The 21,720-nt window shown below is 39.0% G+C and overlaps 1 protein-coding gene across 3 annotated transcripts in view; it reads right to left on the reverse strand.

Annotated features, from left to right (window-relative positions):
• The window catches only part of brinp1 (bone morphogenetic protein/retinoic acid inducible neural-specific 1), a 154,798-nt gene that overhangs the window by 46,679 nt on the left and 86,399 nt on the right, over positions 1-21,720 (reverse strand). For all 3 annotated transcript variants that reach the window (XM_086096940.1, XM_086096939.1, XM_086096941.1), the window contains one exon: positions 3,173-3,278. In XM_086096940.1, the coding sequence (XP_085953066.1) occupies positions 3,173-3,278 (106 nt within the window). The remainder of the gene's footprint in view (positions 1-3,172; positions 3,279-21,720) is intronic.

Consider the following 21,720-nt stretch of genomic DNA (forward strand, 5'->3'; position numbering starts at 1 on the left):
GTGACCTACAATGTACAACTTAAAACAATATTTTGAGAGGGCAAGTGAATATACACCAATGCAATAATGTGATTGCACAAGTGTGCACACCCTCTTGGGGATGGAGCTGTTAAATGGAAGTCAGCAAGTAGTGTTGCATTTGAGCCAAACAGACCATTGGTATTACGGCCAAAAACTGCAACATTGGTTTCAGTAGAACATATTTTAACACATGGTTTTGTGGGGATTTTAAAAATGTTTTTGCAAAATGTAGCCCAGATGGGATGTTTTTTTTATGTCAGAAAAGACTTCCCTTACATTATAGCCCATCTATGTGAAGGAGATTGTTGTCACTACTTGCCAGAAATTCCTGCAGCTCCTTCAATGTTTCTTACTCTTTGACAGCCCACTTGAAACCTTTTCTCATCTTTAATCAAATTAGGAGGTACATGTGCTGTATTTTCCCCACTTCATGTCTTTTCTTCTCTTCACAATGTCATGGCAACTATCTGCCGCTGTGCCACACGGTCAATATTTGAGATACAGTACCGTCATGTCTGTCATCAACATCTGGGTGAAGAATGGCTACAAAGAAGCAGGCTCGTCGTACTTGAAAGCAAAGCTTTGCCATTGAGCGAGAGATGACTCAAATCACTCCTTTGTCAAAAGCACTTAGTTGATTTTTGGAGGACAAATAAGGAGAAGGGAGGGTCTTGGGCGTCAGAGTAAAGAAAATTGCGCCTTTTGAGAATCTCCGGCTGCTCATACTCGTCTCAGTAAACTCGGCTAAATCAAAAGAAGCAATCACGTTGTTCAAATACTTGACCGCAGATTACTTGGCGCTCCATCATTGACTTCAATTGCATTTGCCGGCCCCTGTAATTGCTTGCGACATTGTCTTCAAAGACGAAAACCGCTGGAGCGTTAAAGTTGGTTATTTAGATTCGTTGTTGAGAGAAAAGAACACAATTGTTGCTCGATCGTGCCGCATGGCCGTGGAATTGGTTATTTTTAATGTATTAAATACAGTGAACCCTCCTGTTCATTGCGAGGATATGTCGTACAGACCCGCCCGCAAAAAAAGTGAAAATTCACTCTATGGACAGATCATCAAAAAACAACTTTCTTAATTGTGTTCAATGGATGTTTTGATCGTGTTTATAAACAACAGACATCAGACTACTTTCCAGTGGCAGAACTCAAGTGATAAAAAATAATAATGACACATACTTTGCAAGAAACCTCCATCTTTTGGTTTGTGGTAGACATTTTCTCACAGTTTTGTATGAAATGTTTGGTTGGGTTGTTTTTGAGTAATTTAGCAAAACATAATGACTCGCCTACTAGCAAATGTCAGCTTTACAGCGTGCTACCCATTTCACCATCAAAAAGAACGCGCCTGTGCTATTAATCAGAACAACAGGAGAGTCAATTACTGTAATTATCCAGGTCCTCAATGATCATTTTAACTATGACTGAATTTCCACCACATCTATTTATGAATCAACTTAACTTGAATCAACTGTAAATGTAAATTACAGTAATTTTCCCCTGTTTTAGCAATCTCTTTGCCTTGGTAAAATGACATGTGAGGTTTTGTTTATTGCAGACTGTGGCTATTTTCCCCACAATATATATATATATATATATATAATTCTTACGATACACCAATTAAAAATAAATTTAACTGTTAAATTCCTTCCCATTTACTTTCACATTCACATTTGCGTTTTCATTCTCTTCCGCATCGAATCACTAGTGTTTTCGTCACATGGGAAGTAGAACTATTTTCTGCTTCCGTGTCTAAGAATCAAGGGAAATGTAGCCCGACTAGTCCAATGCTGTGGTCGCCGGTCAGATCCAACACAAGCTGAGCTTTTCCGGCGGCTTACTTGCAATTTTACAATCCGGGATCGGCGCGAGGTAAACGGAACAGCCAGCTTTCAATAGCTGCTGAAACCAAACGAAAAAGGTTGGATAATGGTAAGTACATTGATTTGTTCAGCACCGTTGAAGTTAACCAGTCACCAGATTGACTAGTGATTGACATTTGTTATAAATAGTTCCTGGTAAGAATTTATCTATATTTGATGTTCAGTGAAAATGTAGTGTCCCGTTTTTTTAAGTTAGAAAATCTGGTCACCCGAAGATACTTTACAACCCCCTCGCAAAATATCAGCAATGTAAGCAGGGTGGGTTGGGGTGGTTGGCGGGGGTGGATGGGGGGCGGGGGGTCGTGGGGGGGGGGGGGGGTGCCTGGTGGGCCTGCAGTGCCCCGTCCCGCTGCGTTGGGCCGGGGGCGCGGGCCGTGTTGGGGCGGGGGGCGCTCCTGCTCCTGGGTTTGCTCTCCGGCCGGTGGCCCTGGCGGGGCCCGGGGATCGTCCTTTGGCGCTGCCGCGGCCTGGGGGGCCCTGAGGTGTTGCGCTTGCTCTGTTCCGGCGGGGGTCGTCGGCTCCCCTCTTTGGTGGAGATTTTCATGCATGCCAGATCCACCACACCAGCATCTACCGAAACTCAGACACAATCTGTTTCCTCCTCAGGTCATTGAATCGGTGGAGGCTGGTGTCTGCGGATCTCACGCGGCTTCGTCTGTCCTTCCTTCCTTTTCTCGGTCTCTCCTTCGGTCTCTTGAGGCCTCCCTGATTTTATGTTTTTTGGATTTGTTGGGGTCTGGATGTTTCTTGGGCTGGGGAGGAGTTCTGGTGGGGGGTGTCTGGTCGGTGCTGGATTTCGCCTTCCTTGGTTTTCTTCGGTCCCCTCGGGTCTCCTGGTGTTCGGTTTAGGTGAACGGTATGAGATTTTTTTCTAATAGGTTTTCTGGTGAGCTAACAAATACACGCACGCACGCACGCACGCACATACACATACTCACCCACACACACACACACACAAAAAAATAATATATATATATATATATATATATATGTATATATATATATATATATATATATATATATATTTAAAAGGAAAAGCAGAAAAAAAAAAAAGCAATGTAAGCAGGGATTGCTGGAGGTGAATCACAATATAGAGGGAGAATTCTGCAATACCTTAAAGTTGACCATCGGTAGAAAAGGCTTACACAAAATGCGCCACCATTTCATTTTGAAAAGACAAAATGGAGTTTGGCCAGGCGTGACACAGTGTCACACGGCGTCTCCGACGGTTAATAGAGACACCCCAGCTTTTTGTTTACCTTGCAGATGAAGCTTGCTCTCAGGGCTCTGCAGCAGGACAGAGCTAACCGAGTCCAGATTGTCGTAGCTGCTGCATCCCAACGGGCCCGTGCGTGTCTCTGTCACCTGTCAAGAGACGATAAGATTGAAAAACACTTTGTATTGATGCGTATTGTTTTTTATGATGCGTTACACAATGTGTTAGTGTTGTAACAGTTGGAAGGGATCAGCAGTAGTCTTGTGGCTGACCGAGCATAAGTGTTGCTTTTGTTTAGCCTCCCTGTTGTGTGCAGTATTTACCAACGAGGGTCATGGGTTGATATGAACCCGAAAAAATAAGGCTGGTAGAATATATTTCCTGTTCAATTTGGGGCACTTCCTGTTGATTTTGAGATACCTCCGGGTCACTTCCTTATGATTTTGGGGCACTTCCGGATCACTTCCTGTTCAATTTGGGGGAGTTCCTGTTGATTTTGGGATACCTCCGGGTCACCTCCTTATGATTTTGGGGCACTTCCAGGTTACTTCCTGTTTATTTTGGGGCACTTCCGGATCACTTCCTGTTCAATTCGGGGCACTTCCTGTTGATTTTCTTCAAAAAAAAATTCATTAAGTTTCTAAACTGACCAACCTTAAACACAGGATTTTGATAAGGACCTCCTCCTGTGTCTATTTTAGTTCATATTTTTATGCTGTTTGGAACAAACAAAAAATGTGATAACTATAAAACCAGAAATATAATTCATTGTGATGCAGGAAAGCAGTGCATGTGTCTCTTTCCTGGCTGCTGAATACAATATGGCCAAACAAAGATATAACTAATGTAAACAAAATCTGCATTCCCTCTGTGTCCTCTTTATTTGAATTCAATCACTCATTCAGGAGGCTCATTTCAATTAGAACCACTGACTCGGTTTACGACAAAACACATGAAAATTGCCTTCTTGGTTATGAGATTAAAGGTTATGGCTCATATGCTACGGCAACCATCTTAAAACCCTGTACATAAGATTACATTACAAAACCAACATTTTTATAAATTAATGAGCGTGTTGCAGGAACTTTAATAGCTATTTAAACTGTTTACCTAACTTGTTGATGTTAGTAATGAGTCTTTAAAATTGCTGACCCTGCAATTTTTTGGGTTTGTTATGTGAAAAAAAAATATACTGGAACGTTGACACATGTCAAAAATGCAGATTTCAACTGAAAACAGAAAAGTTTGTCAAGTCATTTGTTTGAATGAAACTCATAAATACAGAGAGTTACTCTCATGATTTGTTTGGCACAATTTTTACATCTGAGAAAACCCAGCTATTTTTTATCTGGATTTGGGACCTGCTCTATCTCCATGAAAGGCAGCAGTGCATACTCCTACACAACCCGCGCTCTTTAAAACATTTCCTCAACTGTTAATAAAAGTTTTAAGAGGGTGCCAGTTTGGGACAAATTACTACAACTACAGTATATAATTAAAGTGAGATTTTGTTTTGAGAGCGTCATTACCCATCGAGAGATAGAGTAATGCAATTAATTTTTGGGGTAACAAATCCATCCATGTTTAATGGCTTTCCTAAGCACATGTTCAAGAAGGTTTACGGGAAGACTGAGAACAATGGCCATCTTTAAATCTTAAAGCGTACATTTAAGAGTCGTTCCAGATAAATTTGAGAAAGATGAACACATTGTTTGACATTCAACTGCTGGCGACGCGCCCTAACTCGCCACTAATAATGGACTTAAAACACTTTTATGGAGGGCATCGACTGACATTTTTCTCGAATAAAAAGCCCAAGTCCATGCCAAACAGCCGGATCAAGACATATAACAATGGCTCCCAATGCCCGACCCCGAACTGCCGTCAAGAGGAAATAATGGCGCTCTTCTGACGTGAAGAGGCTGCTTTTAATGTACAACTCGCACGTTAACGGGCTTGGAGAAGGTTGTCCTTAAAAACGGATGCAAGGGAATATGAAGTGAAGGGCCACTGCATATTGAGTCGTCCCAAATTGCACCTTTGAAAGGTGAGGAGAGAAACACATGTAATCGGACTGGTACAAAAGCATTGCAATGAATTTGGAGGAATGCCTCACAACCTTGACAATAGATACATTTCATATATACAAATATGAATATATCTACAAAAAAAAAGAGACAATAAGTCAATAAGAAGAAGAGTTGAATGCAGATAAAGCTCTAAAAAAATGACTGCATGTGTAATTTGCATTTTCTTGGACTTTTTCTATTATTCCAATACTGAAGCATACCAGTGATGGCAAACAAGATGAATGTGATTGGAACCTTGCATGAAGTGGAATGAATGAATACTACCCCTTCGATAGATATGGCACTGTCCTGGTTACTCAGTACAATATGGTGAAAGTAATCGGCACCTCCCACTATGTTCATATTTGCCAATAATAATAGTCAAAACTGTAAAATAAATTATGATCTCAAAACACTTAAAATCATATCAATTACTGCTTTCCTTGCGTTGGCAACATTTTGTTGCTTCTTAGGGTGTCAATAAGTGAATTTTTCAGTGAATAGCTGATAGGACCCAGGGAAATAAAGTGAATAAGTGAATTTAAGAATAGCAAAAAATAAAATAATATGCAAGGTTTCACTTTAGACTCAGGTTATTTTCTATTTAAATTTGAATGCCCTAACGTGTGTAAAGGCTATCAAACATTTAATCAGTTTTTTTTATTTAGCATATGACTTATTTTTACACATTTTTATAAAATACCTGTACTGTTATGACCTTGGAACAGATCAATTCAATCACCATTATATCTTTTTTTTTTTCCCCCGAGAGAGCTCAGTATTGTTCATTCGGTAATTTTACCAATCTGACATGTCACAATTATATCCAATGGGAGAAATTGTATTAAATTCGACACATAACGAGGAAAACTTTGTAAGAAGTTGATCACGTTGGACTTTTCTCCTGTCTTTCATGTTGATCGTGCACCAGATGGTGTGCTGACATGCAAGAAATTAGACAGATGTATTTCTTAGCCCCAGCATCAGGTCGTTAAGGCGGAAGGGGAGAAATGCAAAAATAAAATAAAAAATCACATTGGGAGGATCATAAAGAAAAACTGCATTTCGGCGTCCGACGATCGTAAGACACACTGTTGTAAAAGGACAACGTCGTAATATTTAATTACTTTTACATTGCAGTAAACGAGACGGATGGCTCATCTCAGGGAGCTCGATTGGCAGGAGTTTAAAACACAGCGCGGAAATTGAACACCTGTCTATTGTTGCTTTGTGCCATCAAACCACCAACAACTCTCCACCACCTTGCTGTCAATTTTATCTCCATACAGTCCCATCATCTCATTAAGAAGATCTATCTAGAAAGTCTAGTAGAAGAATATAAATTGATCAATTGAAACCTACTAATTCAACTAAATGCATTACTATAATAATGTTTAAAAAAACAACAACAAATGTTTCACATTACTTCCAGTCAGTCTACAAGAGTGTTAGCGTCAACCCATAAGACAAGCAAGAAGAAAAAGGGTCTGTGGCCTGTATTTTGTTTCAATAAAACCTTAATGTTTACATCCTGCAAAGGGTAATGTGACACAAAATAGGCCATTAAAGCTAACAAGCAACAAATGGTTGGTGGAATTGCATTTTTCCGTAGGGCCTGTTGCTGTATTACAAGCGTCTCATACACTTATCTTACCACTAGCAAATGAGAAGAAAAAAAATAGTCTTACTGTTGTAAAATTCAATATGTTGATTGTTTTTTGTGGTTCACGATAATAAACTAAATTACTGCAATCTTTTTCTCTTCGGCAGCAAAGTTTCGGCATAACATTCAACTTTTGTCTTGGGTACAGTACAATATTTGTCCATTCCAACACTTTATGAAACGGCACTGCATTATTGCAGTATCCGTCTTCCCGAGTTGGGTCAGTACTGACGGAAGGTCCGTCAATCCGTCACTTACAGATTTTGCTGACGAACGACGGGGAACTTAGAAAAAAATTGCACCGACGGAAGTGGGCTTTATGTCTATCACTGTAATCGCCAATAATTGGGTCAGTACCGATGGACCTATCATCGACGGATGCCTGTTGTGCTGACGAATAACGGGAAACTTCAAAAACTGACGGGACTATGCATCGTTTGACAGTACCGGACTCCTGTTTGGCTAACGACTGTATACAGGTACTAGTTTTGTTCTCAGTGTGTGTATTTCACATCAGGATGTATTGAGTCCGTTTTGTCTTTTGCGACATTATTTATGGCAGTTACGATTGTTTGCGCCTCCTTATGTAACATTAGGGAGGTAGGAAGACAATAGACAATATTGGGTGGGTTATTTAAGCTTGTAAATTAGAACTGAGTCACCATTAAAGCCGCATTGTTTCTCTTACTCTGTGGCCGCACTCTTTAACTTGAGTGCTTGTGTGGATGAGGTGCTCCAGTGAATCCCTCTAAATTCTCGTATATATGGCTGTCGCTGACACTACAGGGCTAAATGAATATAAAAAATGACGATGACGGAGTGACGGACTGACGATTAACAGTTTGGTTTCGGCTTGAAATAATGAAAGATTGACAATGACGGACGGGTGGCCCGGCCGCTGGCGAATGACAAAGGACGGACCGGCAAAATTGACTGACGAGCCCACCTCTGCCGTCTTCCTTATGATATTTGTTTTTGTCTCTCTCATCACTTCAGGGTGAGACAGTGCATTACTGCAATGCTCCTCTTAGCTATATTTGCACTATTGTTTGACTATGCGATAGAATTATTGACTTAAGCCTGGTTCACACGGCAGGAGAATCGGCCGGATTTTTTGCCCCCGAATTTCCTCTCCCGACGCGCCGCGCCAACACGCAAACGATAATCTTAACAGATAATCCTGCGTTGGGGATATTCAACATGTTGGATTGTTTTGGCCCGACTTTGCTCCGTGTGCAGTGTGCCCCCGAGGACAAACCACCGCGCAAACCTGTGACACAGCAGAAAGTCAGTGCTTGCGCTATTTACACTCCATTTAAAAGAAAACATTTTTAAAATGTTTTTTTTATACACGTACACACATACTACACAAAAAAACCCTGGTCTCCGGGTGGGACGCAAACCCGCACCGCCAGCACCGAAGTCAAGCGATGCCTCGCCGCCCAGAGATTTACAGGCCTTTAAACAACGCCTTTTGTTTTTATGCCACTTTTTCAGCTGAAAACCAGGAAGTATTGCGACTGGTTCTGCGATTCGATTCAGAATCAATTTTCCATTATGGGCGATTTTTTGATTGACAATGATTTTTGCTTGAATTCATAGATGTGCACGCAATCGCGATGATCTACTCTAGTCTGACTCTCTAATGCTAATTAGCGAGCTACTCGCGGCACTTTTATCACTCAAAAGAACGGCTCCACACTGCAAAAAAACAACTTTTATTGGAATAACTTGATTGTGACTTTTTCCTTCTACTCTCTAATGTAGCTACAACTTAACAGTGTATCAGTGGAACCACACTGCCCCTAAGTGGCCAAATCGAGTACAACATGAACAGCGCTCCCAATAAAGGCACACACAAACAAAGGCAAGACCGTATAAAATAATTTAAATAAAATCGATTCTGAATCGTACTAAATGAGAATCGCGATTCTTATGATAATCTATTTTTTTGGCACACCCCTAATGGCAATGTGTATGTTTATTCGTCCCTTGTTGCCTGCTTCCACCAGTAGACTGAGACATGTTTACATTCATTGTCAACACACACACACATGGTGCTAATAGATGTGCATAAACATGAGCAGTCACACACCGCTTTATGGATTAAAGTGTGGCCCTGATAATCTGCGGGACTTTTAGGAGAGCTCCAGTATGCGCCTCACTTCCTCTCTGAGCACACACCAGCAGATTATGAAAATGTGGAGTCTAACGTAATAAAAATACAAGGAGCAATCAAACGACTGAAGTGGGCCTTGGGGGGGACAGCGGAGGATTTGGATTATTAAGCGGAACACAACAGTGGAATCCCACTGGGCCACCAACACCCCCCCACCCCGCCCGGCTATATCAAAGCCCAGCGTTAGACAGAAAGCAGAGTTCTGGAACAGCCTCGATAATTGTCATCTGTCATCACGTAAATGATCTTCACGCTGTAAATAAAACGATGCACAGGAGATCCAAAGTTTCCTCTGCAGCGAAGTGGCAAAATAAATAGTGCGTGTCGTATTCCCAACTTGGCAAATAATGACGAATGCTAAATTAATTCCAGCACTGTGAACATATCTCAAGCCTTGATAAGATGTATACAGCCCTGTAAAACTAGGAAGTCATTTTATTTAGTGCAGACCTGTGAAAAATTGATGAAAAATTGCCCCTTTGTCGTGTTCATCGCTGGCTATGATATTCATTTATATCACACCATCAACATCGCATTGCTCCATTTCTCTTTGGTTTGATATTTGTCGCACCATTGCTTCACCATTGCATTACTGCAGCTGTCCTCCTCTGTATATTTGTCTTTATCGCACGATCCCATCATGAACTAACACAGCATTACTGCAAGTTTTCTGTTCACGATGATCTGTATTCGTCACACCATCACTTCACGATACAGAATTGCACAACTTTCCTTTGTCATTCCATCACTTCATGATATGATGCCACTGCATTATTTAAATATTTCTCACCCGTACAATTATCACAAGACGGCAACAACCCCGATGCCTGCAACTTTTTAGTATGATATTTATCGCATCCTAATAGACACTGCATTACCACTCAACTCAACTTTATAAACAGGGGTTGTAGCACCGTATACTGTAATCATTTCCTGTAAACGTAATAACACCTGAAAAGGTCATCAAATTTGCTTGCTCAAACTTAATAATTTTTTTTTATAGAACCTTATGTAATAATTTCACCAATAATGTAATGAAAAATCCTGACTAATATTATAATAAATGTTTTATGATAATGTAATAACTTATTACATTATCATTATTTAATATATATTATATCATATCCAGAAGTATTTGCGGCAAAGCATTTCTAATCAAGTGGGCGGAGCTTGCTTTGAATAACTCCCTGCACAGTTGGTTTAACAATAAATAAATCAACTCTGCCAAATAACTCCAAACACTGGCCTCCATTGAAATCAACTCTGAAACATTAAACACAACATTTTAACACGCCGATTTTTGCTATGAATGTATATAACGCTCTTAGATTCTCAAAAAACAAAATGTAGAACTTTGGACTGAAAATGAATATATATATATATATATATATATATAGTATATCCATAGAAAAGTATAAATAAAAAAAAAATCGGGCTGCAGCTAACTGTGCAGTTGTTGGCAAGAAGAATGTGACCCCCCCCCCCCCCCCCCCCGCTCTTCCGTGCAATTATAACCAGAAACTTGTGCCGCAATGATAATGTGGGTACATATATATATATATAAATATATATATATATATGTATATGTATATATACACACATTATCTGTCAAGTTTTACATTATTAGTTTTGAGATAATAAAAAAAAAAAAGCCACCTGAAAATTTAATAAATCCCAATAATGTAATGAGGTATTACATTATCAGTAAAAATGTTATTACAATATCAGTCAGGATTTTTTCATTACATTATTTGTGAAATTATTACATTATTGGGTTTTATTATATTTTTGACCAAGTTGAGGGCAAATTTGATTACATTTTCAGTCATTACATTATTCAGGAAATTATTACATTATCAGGTTGTACAGGTGTGCACATAAAAATGTTGGCACGGTTCTGAAATGAGCACCAACCGGCATATTCGCAGACTACTACGCAACACTTTGTGAAGGTCAACTTCAAAATAAAAGCCAAGCAAGTAATACTGTACGAGGATGCCAATGCTTTACTTAGCTTTTATTTTGAAGGTGAAGCAATCGTGGCCGCTGAATTGACTTCAATTGAGTCTGGCTTGACCTTTTTTTAATGCACAAAAGCGTAATGACAGTTATATTGGACTTCAATTTCTAGTCCTGGCACACCACGTATGTGCACCCCTGATTATTAACCTTTTCTCCTCTGTACAATAATTGCCTTCACACCACTGCTTCATCAGACAACAGTGCAGTACTGCACCATTATGCCGCTGTACAATACGTATGTTTATTATGTGATACAATCTCGGATTCTATTGACTTCTCTCTGCATCAGGACTTTCATAATTTCTACTAATTGTCACGGCAACCTGTCATACTTTTTGTTTATTTGTTCAGAAAAGAGGAGAATAATGTTCATCATTTTTTCAGTGCATACATGTAAATATCCGGAATTAAAGTCAATGAGTGTCGCTATTTGATTATAGTTGGCCTATTTTGACCCACTTTAATGAGCACACAACATGTACTGTATCTAAAAACTGATGTCAACACTTTTCAATATTTTTTTTTTCCTCATACCCGCGACCTTTCCTGTGCGCACACTTTTAATTAGACACCAATTAAAAATCGAATTAGGGCCTCAGCAGCCTGACAGTAAATAGTAATTTGGGCACATTTGGCGGGGTAAACGCCAGCCGCACGTCAGATCGCAACAAAGCGAAGATTCGCACAATCTGGACTCTCGGTGGCGACGCGACATTGTTTTGACAACCGAACACCACGACGCGTGGTATCATGGAACGGCGCAAATTATCCGCTATAATTGAAGTTGTCTCGCTGTATTAGTGTGAAAGATCGGAACCCTAGCGCCTAATTAGTAAGTTATTTATAATTTCTTATCAATGTATGACTTATTACACTGCATGCTGTGGGGTTACAGTATACAACAAGGATATTTTGCTGAACAAACATCATGCAGAAATGTATTTTTTTATTTTTTTTATTGCATCACATGAGTCACAAATCTTTGTCCGGCGGATGTGTGAATTTACAAATGTAATTAAAACTGCTTTGTGCTCACTTTATCAAATGATCATCAAAATTTTGACATCATTTTCCGCCACCTATTATAGTACTTTATAGCCAAAAGCTAAGCACAGCTGGATGATGCACAGGTTGGCCTTAGCCATTAGCATTATCAGTGGTAATAACCAGAAATGCTCATGATCTCAACTCATCACGTGGATGGATAACCACAGGATGTTGTTTGAAACATTATGCAATATTCATAGAGTTGATATTTTATAAGAAATCAGCAGATTTGCTCACTTTTTCTGTTAACCCAGAATAAAGTCATAAAAGAACAAAATTTCATGAATCTTTTTTTGTGACAAGAAAGTATCCGTTCCAATTACTCTATCAGAGAAAAATCTGAGTTAGACAAATAACTGGAAGCTCGGGAGAGCCATGACATTATGTTCTTTACAAGTGTTTGTAACTCAGCATATTTTGCACCTAAAACACATTTTGTCAGTTTGGCCAGCGATGACATTTGGCACTTCTTCATAAAAAAAAGTTGTTTTTCTTTTTTAACTCATTCACTGCCATTGACAGCTATAAACGTCAAAAATTCATTTGAACTATTTCTATTAGTTTAACATTTTTTCCCCACTTTTGTTAACAAGATTATGAAAACCTAGATTTTTTTATTGTACATTTGAACAGATATAAAATGTGTGATTAATCGTGAGTTAACTAGTGAAGTCATGCGATTAATTACAATAAAAACATTGAATTGCCTGCCGCCCCAAATTTTTAATAATCTTTTCTTTTTTTTTTCTTTTTTATTCATTCACTGCCATTGACGGCTATAAACATCAAAAATTCATTTGAACTATTTATATTAGTTTAACTTTTTTTTCTCCACTTTTGTTAACAAGAGTATGAAAACCTAGATTTTTTTTTATTGTACATTTGAATAGATATAAAATGTGTGACTAATCGTGAGTTAACTAGTGAAGTCATGCGATTAATTACAATAAAAAAATAAATAATTGCCTGTAGCCCCTAATTTTTTAATAATAGTTGTTTTCTTTTATGAATTTATGGCAGTGAATGAGTTAATTAAAGTGACAAATTAAATTTTATTATTATTATTATTATTTATGTCCCTAATAACCCGTAAATGCAAGGATTATTTTTTTTTTTGCTGAGAATTTCTTAGTCCAGCAATTAAATGGTTAAAACCAGTCGCCAGTTGCCTGGAGTGAGTATGATCATGAGAAAGTAAGGGAACGGCCTCAAAGTACACCGTGGGAGATGTTCATGATCTGAAGACATTTTGAACCTCAGTCACAAAGAAAACAGTTACTAACAAGCAGTATTGTAGTGCCTGCAAGGTGCTCCACCGCTCAAGAAGCAACATGTACTGGCCAGTGAACATGAAAATGACTCAAGATAAGACGTGGGTGCTGTGGTCAGAGGAAACAAAAGTTGAGCAATTTGGCATCAACAAGTTTGGAGGAAGAAAATAAAAAAACAACATCACTACAGTCAATTATGGCGGTGGAATCGGTATTTCAGGCTGGTACAAAGTGACTACAGCGGATTGAGGGGGCGATAAAAGGAGCTATGCAATGTGAAAGAAATTGCCCCTTTTTTGAGGATTGGTCACAGAGGGGCCTTTCAGTATGACAATGTCCAAAAATATACTGCCGAGGTAGCAACTCCGAAGGAAGAATAAGCATAAGCTCATGGAGCAGACCAGACATCAACCCAATCCAAATTATAACAAATATAAATCAGAGACCGTTAATTTTGTCATCAGATGGGGATTACATAATTATCCCTACATCCGGCTTATTAAATGCCAATGGTGCGGTAGGACGTCTGAGGAAGGTTGGAGAAATGTCTCTACCGAGGACTCCTAATCTGCCCATCACTTGCCATTCTTTCCTAATGACTTGCTATTTCTGGCCAACATAGAAATAAAGAGACGTGTGCCTAGTTAATTCACCGCGCATGGTGATGTTTAACTTCTCGAAGGACTTTTCTCTGAGACACTTTCACGGGAGAATCAAACCGCTACTGAGGAAATTGTCTCTCTGGTGATTTTGATTTAATATTGACAGAATTGTATCAAGTAGTGCAGTTTTATCAACAGTTGACATCTTGTCATCACTAAAAAAATACATATTCCTGTAAAATGTCTTATATTATATGTTCTATATTTATAAATTATAGCTTACATATATTTTATAAAAGTATCTTATTTTATCATTAGCAGACAACTTGTCATCACTATATGATGATGATTTTTTTTTATGTTACTATTCCTGCTTTTTAAAATGTTCTTATCAATTGAATTCCATGTAAATGAATTACTGTTTATTTATTTTACACATTTCATTAGCAAAAAAATATATATTTATTGCTATTTTTTTTTTGTATTACTTTTTCTGTATTTTTAAATCGAACCATGATTTGCAGACTCTGATCAAATGTTGTGACACCATTGGGACTGGTGTGTTTTTACATGGTAACCATTTAGCACGAGAGCACTTTTGACAGTTTAAAAGTTACAGACTTGAACCATGTGGGAATGCAAGTTGACGCATCTTTAAACAGAATGTGTATGAAGTCTATACACATGAAATCATACCTGTTGCTCTTTTGACAATGTTTTGAATATTTTCATGGCACAGCCTGCAAATCTTATCTGCTGATTTGACATATACAAAGTAAGTGTACTTACTGGTACATCTATGTTCTCCACAGCTAGCTAGTGAAACAGGTAGCATGCAAGCTAACACACCCGGCATTCAGGATGATTACTAGCACATATTATATTTAATGTATTTAATTTTTAAAGACACATTCACTAGCTTTCAGCAAGACATCCTTCAATACTATTACACAATATGGCATTGGTTTTCATGAGTCACCTGTGGCTCGGCTGGTAGCATTGACCAGTAAACCATGGAGGCCATGGTTTAAATCCTACCCTAGACTAATTGTAGTTTTCTTTTTTTTTCCCGTTTATCAATCATCTACGATTGATCATTTTAAATTTTCACACAATTTATCCTTCAATATCATTCGTGAGCATTTCACAAGCATTCCACTTGCATTCAAATATTAGCATTTGTTTTTTATTAGCATTCAGCTTTCTGCATTCACACGCAATTTCTCCATAAATTGCACATTGTCTAGTTATAATAACTTTTCTCTATTTACTATTTTGATCAAATTTGACTTATTTTCCAGGAAACACGTATATTAAGTTATGAATCCAATCGGATTTTGTTCGCTGACATTGACATGATTAGTGAATTGGGATTTTAGGAATGAGTCCAGCCCCTAATATAGACATGAGACATAATTCCCCTCTCCAAAAAAATTTTTTTTTGCACAATTGATTTGTACAGGTTATAGGTCATATAAAGTGGAAAAATCGATTTATCTTGATGTCATTGTTTTATATCATAAATACCTGACATTTCAACAGGGGTGTGTAGACTTTTTTATCCATCCACGGTTTCACCCCATCTACTGTACCTTTTTCCATTTTCTACACAGTATTTTTTTCTTCATTTGCTAATTGCCAAAAGCAGCTGTTACAGGCACACATGCTCGTGTGGTTTCTGCTCTTCCACCACCACCCACACAGCAGGAGCATTAGGGGAAAAAATGCATATTGAACACTGGTGTAAATCAATCCGTGGTAGCTGTATGCATAGGTGACCTTGTGAGCGATGCAGTCAAAGCGCTGCCTGGCAGCCATGCGCAAAAGCTCACGCCCGGATGCATTAACGAGACACATTCACAGGGTTTTGTCACGTGTCCTCTCAGTCGTGATAACGTGCGAGTGGGTGCGAGCCTACGCAATATTCCTGATGCACTTCCTGCACAGGAAGACTTGCAAATGCAAAAAGTGGTATTTGCTTTCCATTAAAATACTCAGCTGGGTGTCTTATTGTTGTGGTTAAATGATCGTCCCTCGCGACTGGAGTCCTGGGCGGCGCAGCCACCCAAACGCAAACAACTTGACGTCATTTATTTCTATCAGCGAGAAACGATATTGGTCACAGTGGGAAGGACTTTTTATTTCTTTCAAGACTGCACAGGTAAAGCCAGTTTTTTGTTTTTTTCACTCTTGTGTTCTTTCACTGATATCACAGTCTGGGTAAACTTTTACTTTCCTATGCAATACTGTAATATACTAATTAGGGGTGTCAAAATGAGTGTGTTAATTTTGAGTTAATTTAATGGTCCTTTCTTTCAAGACTGCACAGATAAAGCCAGTTTTTTGTTTTTTTCACTCTTGTGTTTTTTCACTAATATCACAGTCTGGGTAAACTTTTACTTTCCTATGCAATACTGTAATATACTAATTAGGGGTGTCAAAATGAGTGTGTTAATTTTGAGTTAATTTAATGGTCCTTTTAAAGCCACAATTGTTTTTACTTTTTTGTATTATTTTTTTTACTTTTTTTTATTATTATTTTTACACACAATTAACAAATGACCGCCCCTTACTTGAAAAGCCTGTACTGAGGCAATTCCCGTCGCAACGCAGCAAACACATCCATGACAAAATTTTGCAGTAATAAATTTAATATTAATGCATATATTTGTAGAGACTGGGGTCAAGTTGTATTTAAATTTTCAAGATGTGCAGAATTTCACAAGTGACTTAATGCTGAAGATTAGATAGCTCTAAATGTGAAAAGAAAAATGCACTGAGCTGTCACCAATGTCTTACAAATGCAATTTTGCCATCTAGTGGCAGATTATTGACCAACATAAATCAATATCACACTTGTTTTTCAACTGTACAGTACTTCTTTTTAATTTTAACTCAATTTTATGAATTATTATGAAATTACTGTATCAATGACTAAAAGAAGCAAGCCATATTTCTATTTAACATTGTTCCACTTTTATGTTAACAAGTGTATGAAAACTTAGAAAAAAATATTTCATTGTACATTGTACCATTGAAAAATTTTAGCTCTACAGATGCCATACTCGCTTGAAAATAGGTAGGTCATATTTCGGTCAGTTTACTGGCCCAACTGTAAGTGTCTATTTGAGGTATGGCTTTAATTTATTTAGGTGAACAACCTCCATAAAAACAGAAGGAAAATCCAGTAACATTTTCTTATTAAACTCTGCTTGCAGCTTTACAGATGACACAACTGCTCCGCAAGTTATTAGCCAAATGCTTAAAAAAATAATTTTAGAGACAGGCTTTTTGCTTAATGTTTTTTGGGGTCAATGTCAAAACATTTAGTATGAAGGACCAAAATTGCCAAAATTCAAACTAAAAAAATGACTAAATAAATAAATAAATGACTAAAAGTGAAAATAAAAACGGATATAAAAAATATAATTCAAAAATTAAATCCCAAAATTTGAATATAAATGAAAAAAAATATATATATATATATATATATATATATATATATACACATAAATAAATCAATACAAGTAATAAAAAAAAGAAAAAGAAAAAAAACTCGATTCAAAAAATAAATATAAAAATAAATTTAAAAATAAATGCAAAAAAAAATGCAAAAATAAATATATAAATATAATTAAATATCAATAAATAAATAAAAACACTCTGCTCCCACATTTATTTATTTCATGCTGCGGACACTCTGCCAGGACGAAATGTTATTCAAATGAGGGGGCGGTCCTATCTTGGGTTGGACTCTGCCGTTGCAAACCGCCTTTCATTGGTCGAGTGAACAAGGAAGTCACGCCGGCTAGCATGAAGAGCTCCAGCAATGGACGACTATCTTGTCCACTGTCACCTCGACTTGTTGTCGAGCAACTCAAGTCGCAAGTTGTGGTGACAGTGACCCCATATTTAGCATATTTAGTTTTTCCTCGGACATTGGCTCATTAAACTTCACTGCGAACTTTAAAGAAGCCACATCTGCTGTGTAAACTGTGTATCCATTCAAGACTTCGCCACATACATGGCGTCTACAATTTGGGGTAATATGGTAGCACTAATCTTATATATTGATAAATGCAGGGTTTTGCTGCGATAGGAACACAAGCTGTACAGTCCGTACGGAGTTCCTCCCTGTCATTGCAAAAGCTTGCGATACATGAATGGAGTCACACGATCAGAAAGAATGCCCATACTGCATGATCTCATTATCTCCTAACCCCAGGCTACCTTGCTTGCGCATTGTCGGTTTACTGCGTCTGTCTCAGCGGAATCACATTTGCCTCCGTGCTGCCAACAGTGAACATAACCTTACACAGGTGAGGGGGGGGGGGGGGGACAACAACACTTTTTTCCCCTCTTCTCTTTCAATAGAGTTATTTATCTTTTGTCTCGTCTTGTAGGTTATATAGAGGAGGAGCTGTGAATGTTTGTTAAAAGTGATGTGCTTTCGAAAGCCCGCGGTAAACAACGCAGCACCTGTAGCGAGTGCGGAGATGTATAGGTCTTGGGTTTTGATTGATGTTCGGATGACGTTTAAAACCTCCTCGGATATGCTGAGAAGGACAGCGAGAGGGGTGTGATGTATTCAGCTAGCCTCTCTATCACATCACACTTTTAGTGGCAAGCAATTGGACAAGGTTGACACACAAGACACACACACACATGCCGGTAAGATTTTAGATTTCCCACAAGAGGATTTCGCTTAATAAACGCTTTCCACATTTTCACTCAACTTTCTAATATCCTGTAATGACGTTGGCGGCATTCAAACAATTGCGGCAAGCACAGCACAGCCGCAATAACAATCCAAAAGTATTGTTTGTATTTTTCCACAGAACCAGCTTAATGAGAAAGCACCTGCACAGATGTCTGCTAATAAGCGACTGATTGTTATGTCCTGCTGGCTGTTCTCATGCTTTCTCATGCAGCGTCATAACGTTGCCTCATTAACAATTTTATAATGACACGATTTTTCAAAAGAAGGCACAGGGGGAATAACGCATATAGGCACAACAATTTGACTACATTTCCACTGATTGATTATGGGCAAAATGAACAATAAATTAATTGATTGATTAATATTTTGCAATGAGTGTATCATATTGAGTAGAATGATTCTACCGGGATGAGTTGCTATAGCATGGATGTAGCTCATCGACCCACAGAAAACACTAATATATATATATATATATATATATATATATATATATATTATTATTATTTTTTACATATTATTAAAATATAGTCCAGTTGTTTCAATCTTAACCGATTGAACGAGCTCACACATGACAAAGAAAATGTCAGCATGTGTGCTTTTACTGCTCTTGGCGTGTGCCTTACTCCAGTTGGCTAACACAGCACACTTAATGCACGGGCTATTCGGTCCCTGTACGACCGATGTCAGAGTTTGGTCCGCATTGCCGGCAGTAAGTCGAATTCGTTTCCTGTGAGGGTCGGACTCCGTCAAGGTTGCCCTTTGTCACCGATTCTGTTCGTAATTTTTATGGACAGAATTTCTAGGCGCAGCTGGAGTATCGAGGGGGTCCGGTTTGGTGGCCTCAACATTGCATCTCTGCTTTTTGCAGATGATGTGGTGCTGCTGGCTTCTTCAAGCCGTGATCTCCAGCTCTCACTGGAGCGGTTTGCAGCCGAGTGTGAAGCGGTTGGGATGAGGATCAGCACCTCCAAATCCGAGACCATGGTCCTCAGTCGGAAAAGGGTGGAGTGCTCTCTGCGGGTCGGGGATGAGGTCCTGCCCCAAGTGGAGGAGTTCAAGTATCTTGGGGTCTTGTTCACGAGTGAGGGTAGGTTAGAGCGGGAGATCGACAGACGGATCGGTGCAGCGTCTGCAGTGATGCGGACGCTGTATCGGTCCGTTGTGGTGAAGAAGGAGCTGAGCCGAAAGGCAAAGCTCTCGATTTACCGGTCGATCTACGTTCCTGTCCTCACCTATGGTCACGAGCTGTGGGTCATGACCGAAAGAACGAGATCCCGGATACAAGCGGCCGAAATGAGTTTCCTCCGCAGGGTAGCCGGGCTCTCCCTTAGAGATAGGGGGAGAAGCTCGGTCATTCGGGAGGGACTCAGCGTCGAGCCGCTACTCCTCCACGTTGAGAGGAACCAGTTGAGGTGGCTGGGGCATCTGGTTCGGATGCCTCCTGGGCGCCTCCCTGGGGAGGTGTTCCGGGCATGTCCTACCGGCAGGAGGCCTCGGGGACGACCCAGGACACGCTGGAGAGACTACGTCTCACGGCTGGCTTGGGAACGCCTTGGGATCCCATCGGAGGAGCTGGCTGAAGTGGCTGAGGAGAGGGAAGTCTGGGCTTCCCTGCTAAAGCTGCTGCCCCCGCGACCCGAACCCGGATAAGCGGAATTGAAGACGGAACGGAACGGAACGGAAGCACACTTAATGCATAACAATATCTCTTCGACCAATTGGTCAGATGGCCGTTGTAGTACCAAGACTGAACCGTGAGAGGCGGCATGGTGCCAGGAAGCATCCAGACTTCCAGAAATCACAAAGAAGAAGAAGGAAAGGTTCTAGGCTAACTTAACGTATCTGATAATTACGTTACAATGGCAAACTGTGTGGATGACTACTACTACCTTCCATGTCATCTGACGGCGGAGAGATTGACAAAACACCTTGTTATTTTACACATGAACCATGTCAAAATAAGAATGGTTCTCATATTGCACTTAAAAGTTGTGTTCCTAAATTCTAAATGGTTACATTAGACATTTTGAATAGATTTTTTTTTTAAGGAAAAAGGTGTTTTACAAAATAAATGAAGGCAAAGTACTATTTATCTTTTTGTTTTTGCTGATCCGAAAAATTTAATCCGTGATCCGATCCGAACTGTGGCTTTTGTGATCCGTTGCAACACTAATATATATATATATATATATATATAAATAAATCTCTTCTAACACATCCCACACCACAGCAATATTGACAAAAAATTAAAAATGTACAACTAATTCCATACAATTGACTGAAGTCATACTTAGAAGTCTAGTGAGTTTGCAACTGTCAAAAAACAAACAAATGTTACACACATGTCATCCAACAGCGGCAATATGTTACATGTTAATTTCCTGATAAATGTGGTAAATATGCTCCGCTTCGGTTCTAAGATGAAGCATCGATCCATCATCAGACACACTTATGCATTTTTAGGCTGACAGCCAACAGCGAAGCTGGCGGCAAACCATCAGTGGCCATCTTGCTGAAGGGGATTGTGCAGTCACCAGCTTGTGTACGACCATCGGCAGGGGTGTGCATCCATTTCCAAATGAGAGCATCTGCTGTCTTCAACATCAGATGGTAATAGTGGACGAATTTACATCAGCTTCTGTGTTTGGTCCAACTTACAGGACAGCAAGCTTGAAGTACGAGAAAAATATTTTTTTGTATTTGTGTACTTGTGTTAAGGAAGTTGACCTAAAATCATATCAGACCAAAACATTCTAATGATAATTTGGTTATATTTTCAATCTCAAATGTATATTTCATTTTTGTAATGATGGTCCCTTTTGTGATCATTGTGTGTTCATTATCCTTCTATCCAACACATGAATTGGCTTTATGAGGGACTCAACATGCCTGAATATGTTGTGTAGTGGTCCTGAACACACACCCTGAGCACCAAAAACTCACTCAGGAGCTCCACCGTGGAAAGTTTAAACAATTAGCCCCAATCAACACAATATTGGGTTAGACGCAAATTGAACA

Source organism: Leptonotus elevatus, chromosome 15, assembly GCF_054856555.1.
Source record: "Leptonotus elevatus isolate MCC_2025b chromosome 15, RoL_Lele_1.0, whole genome shotgun sequence".
NCBI lineage: Eukaryota > Metazoa > Chordata > Actinopteri > Syngnathiformes > Syngnathidae > Leptonotus > Leptonotus elevatus.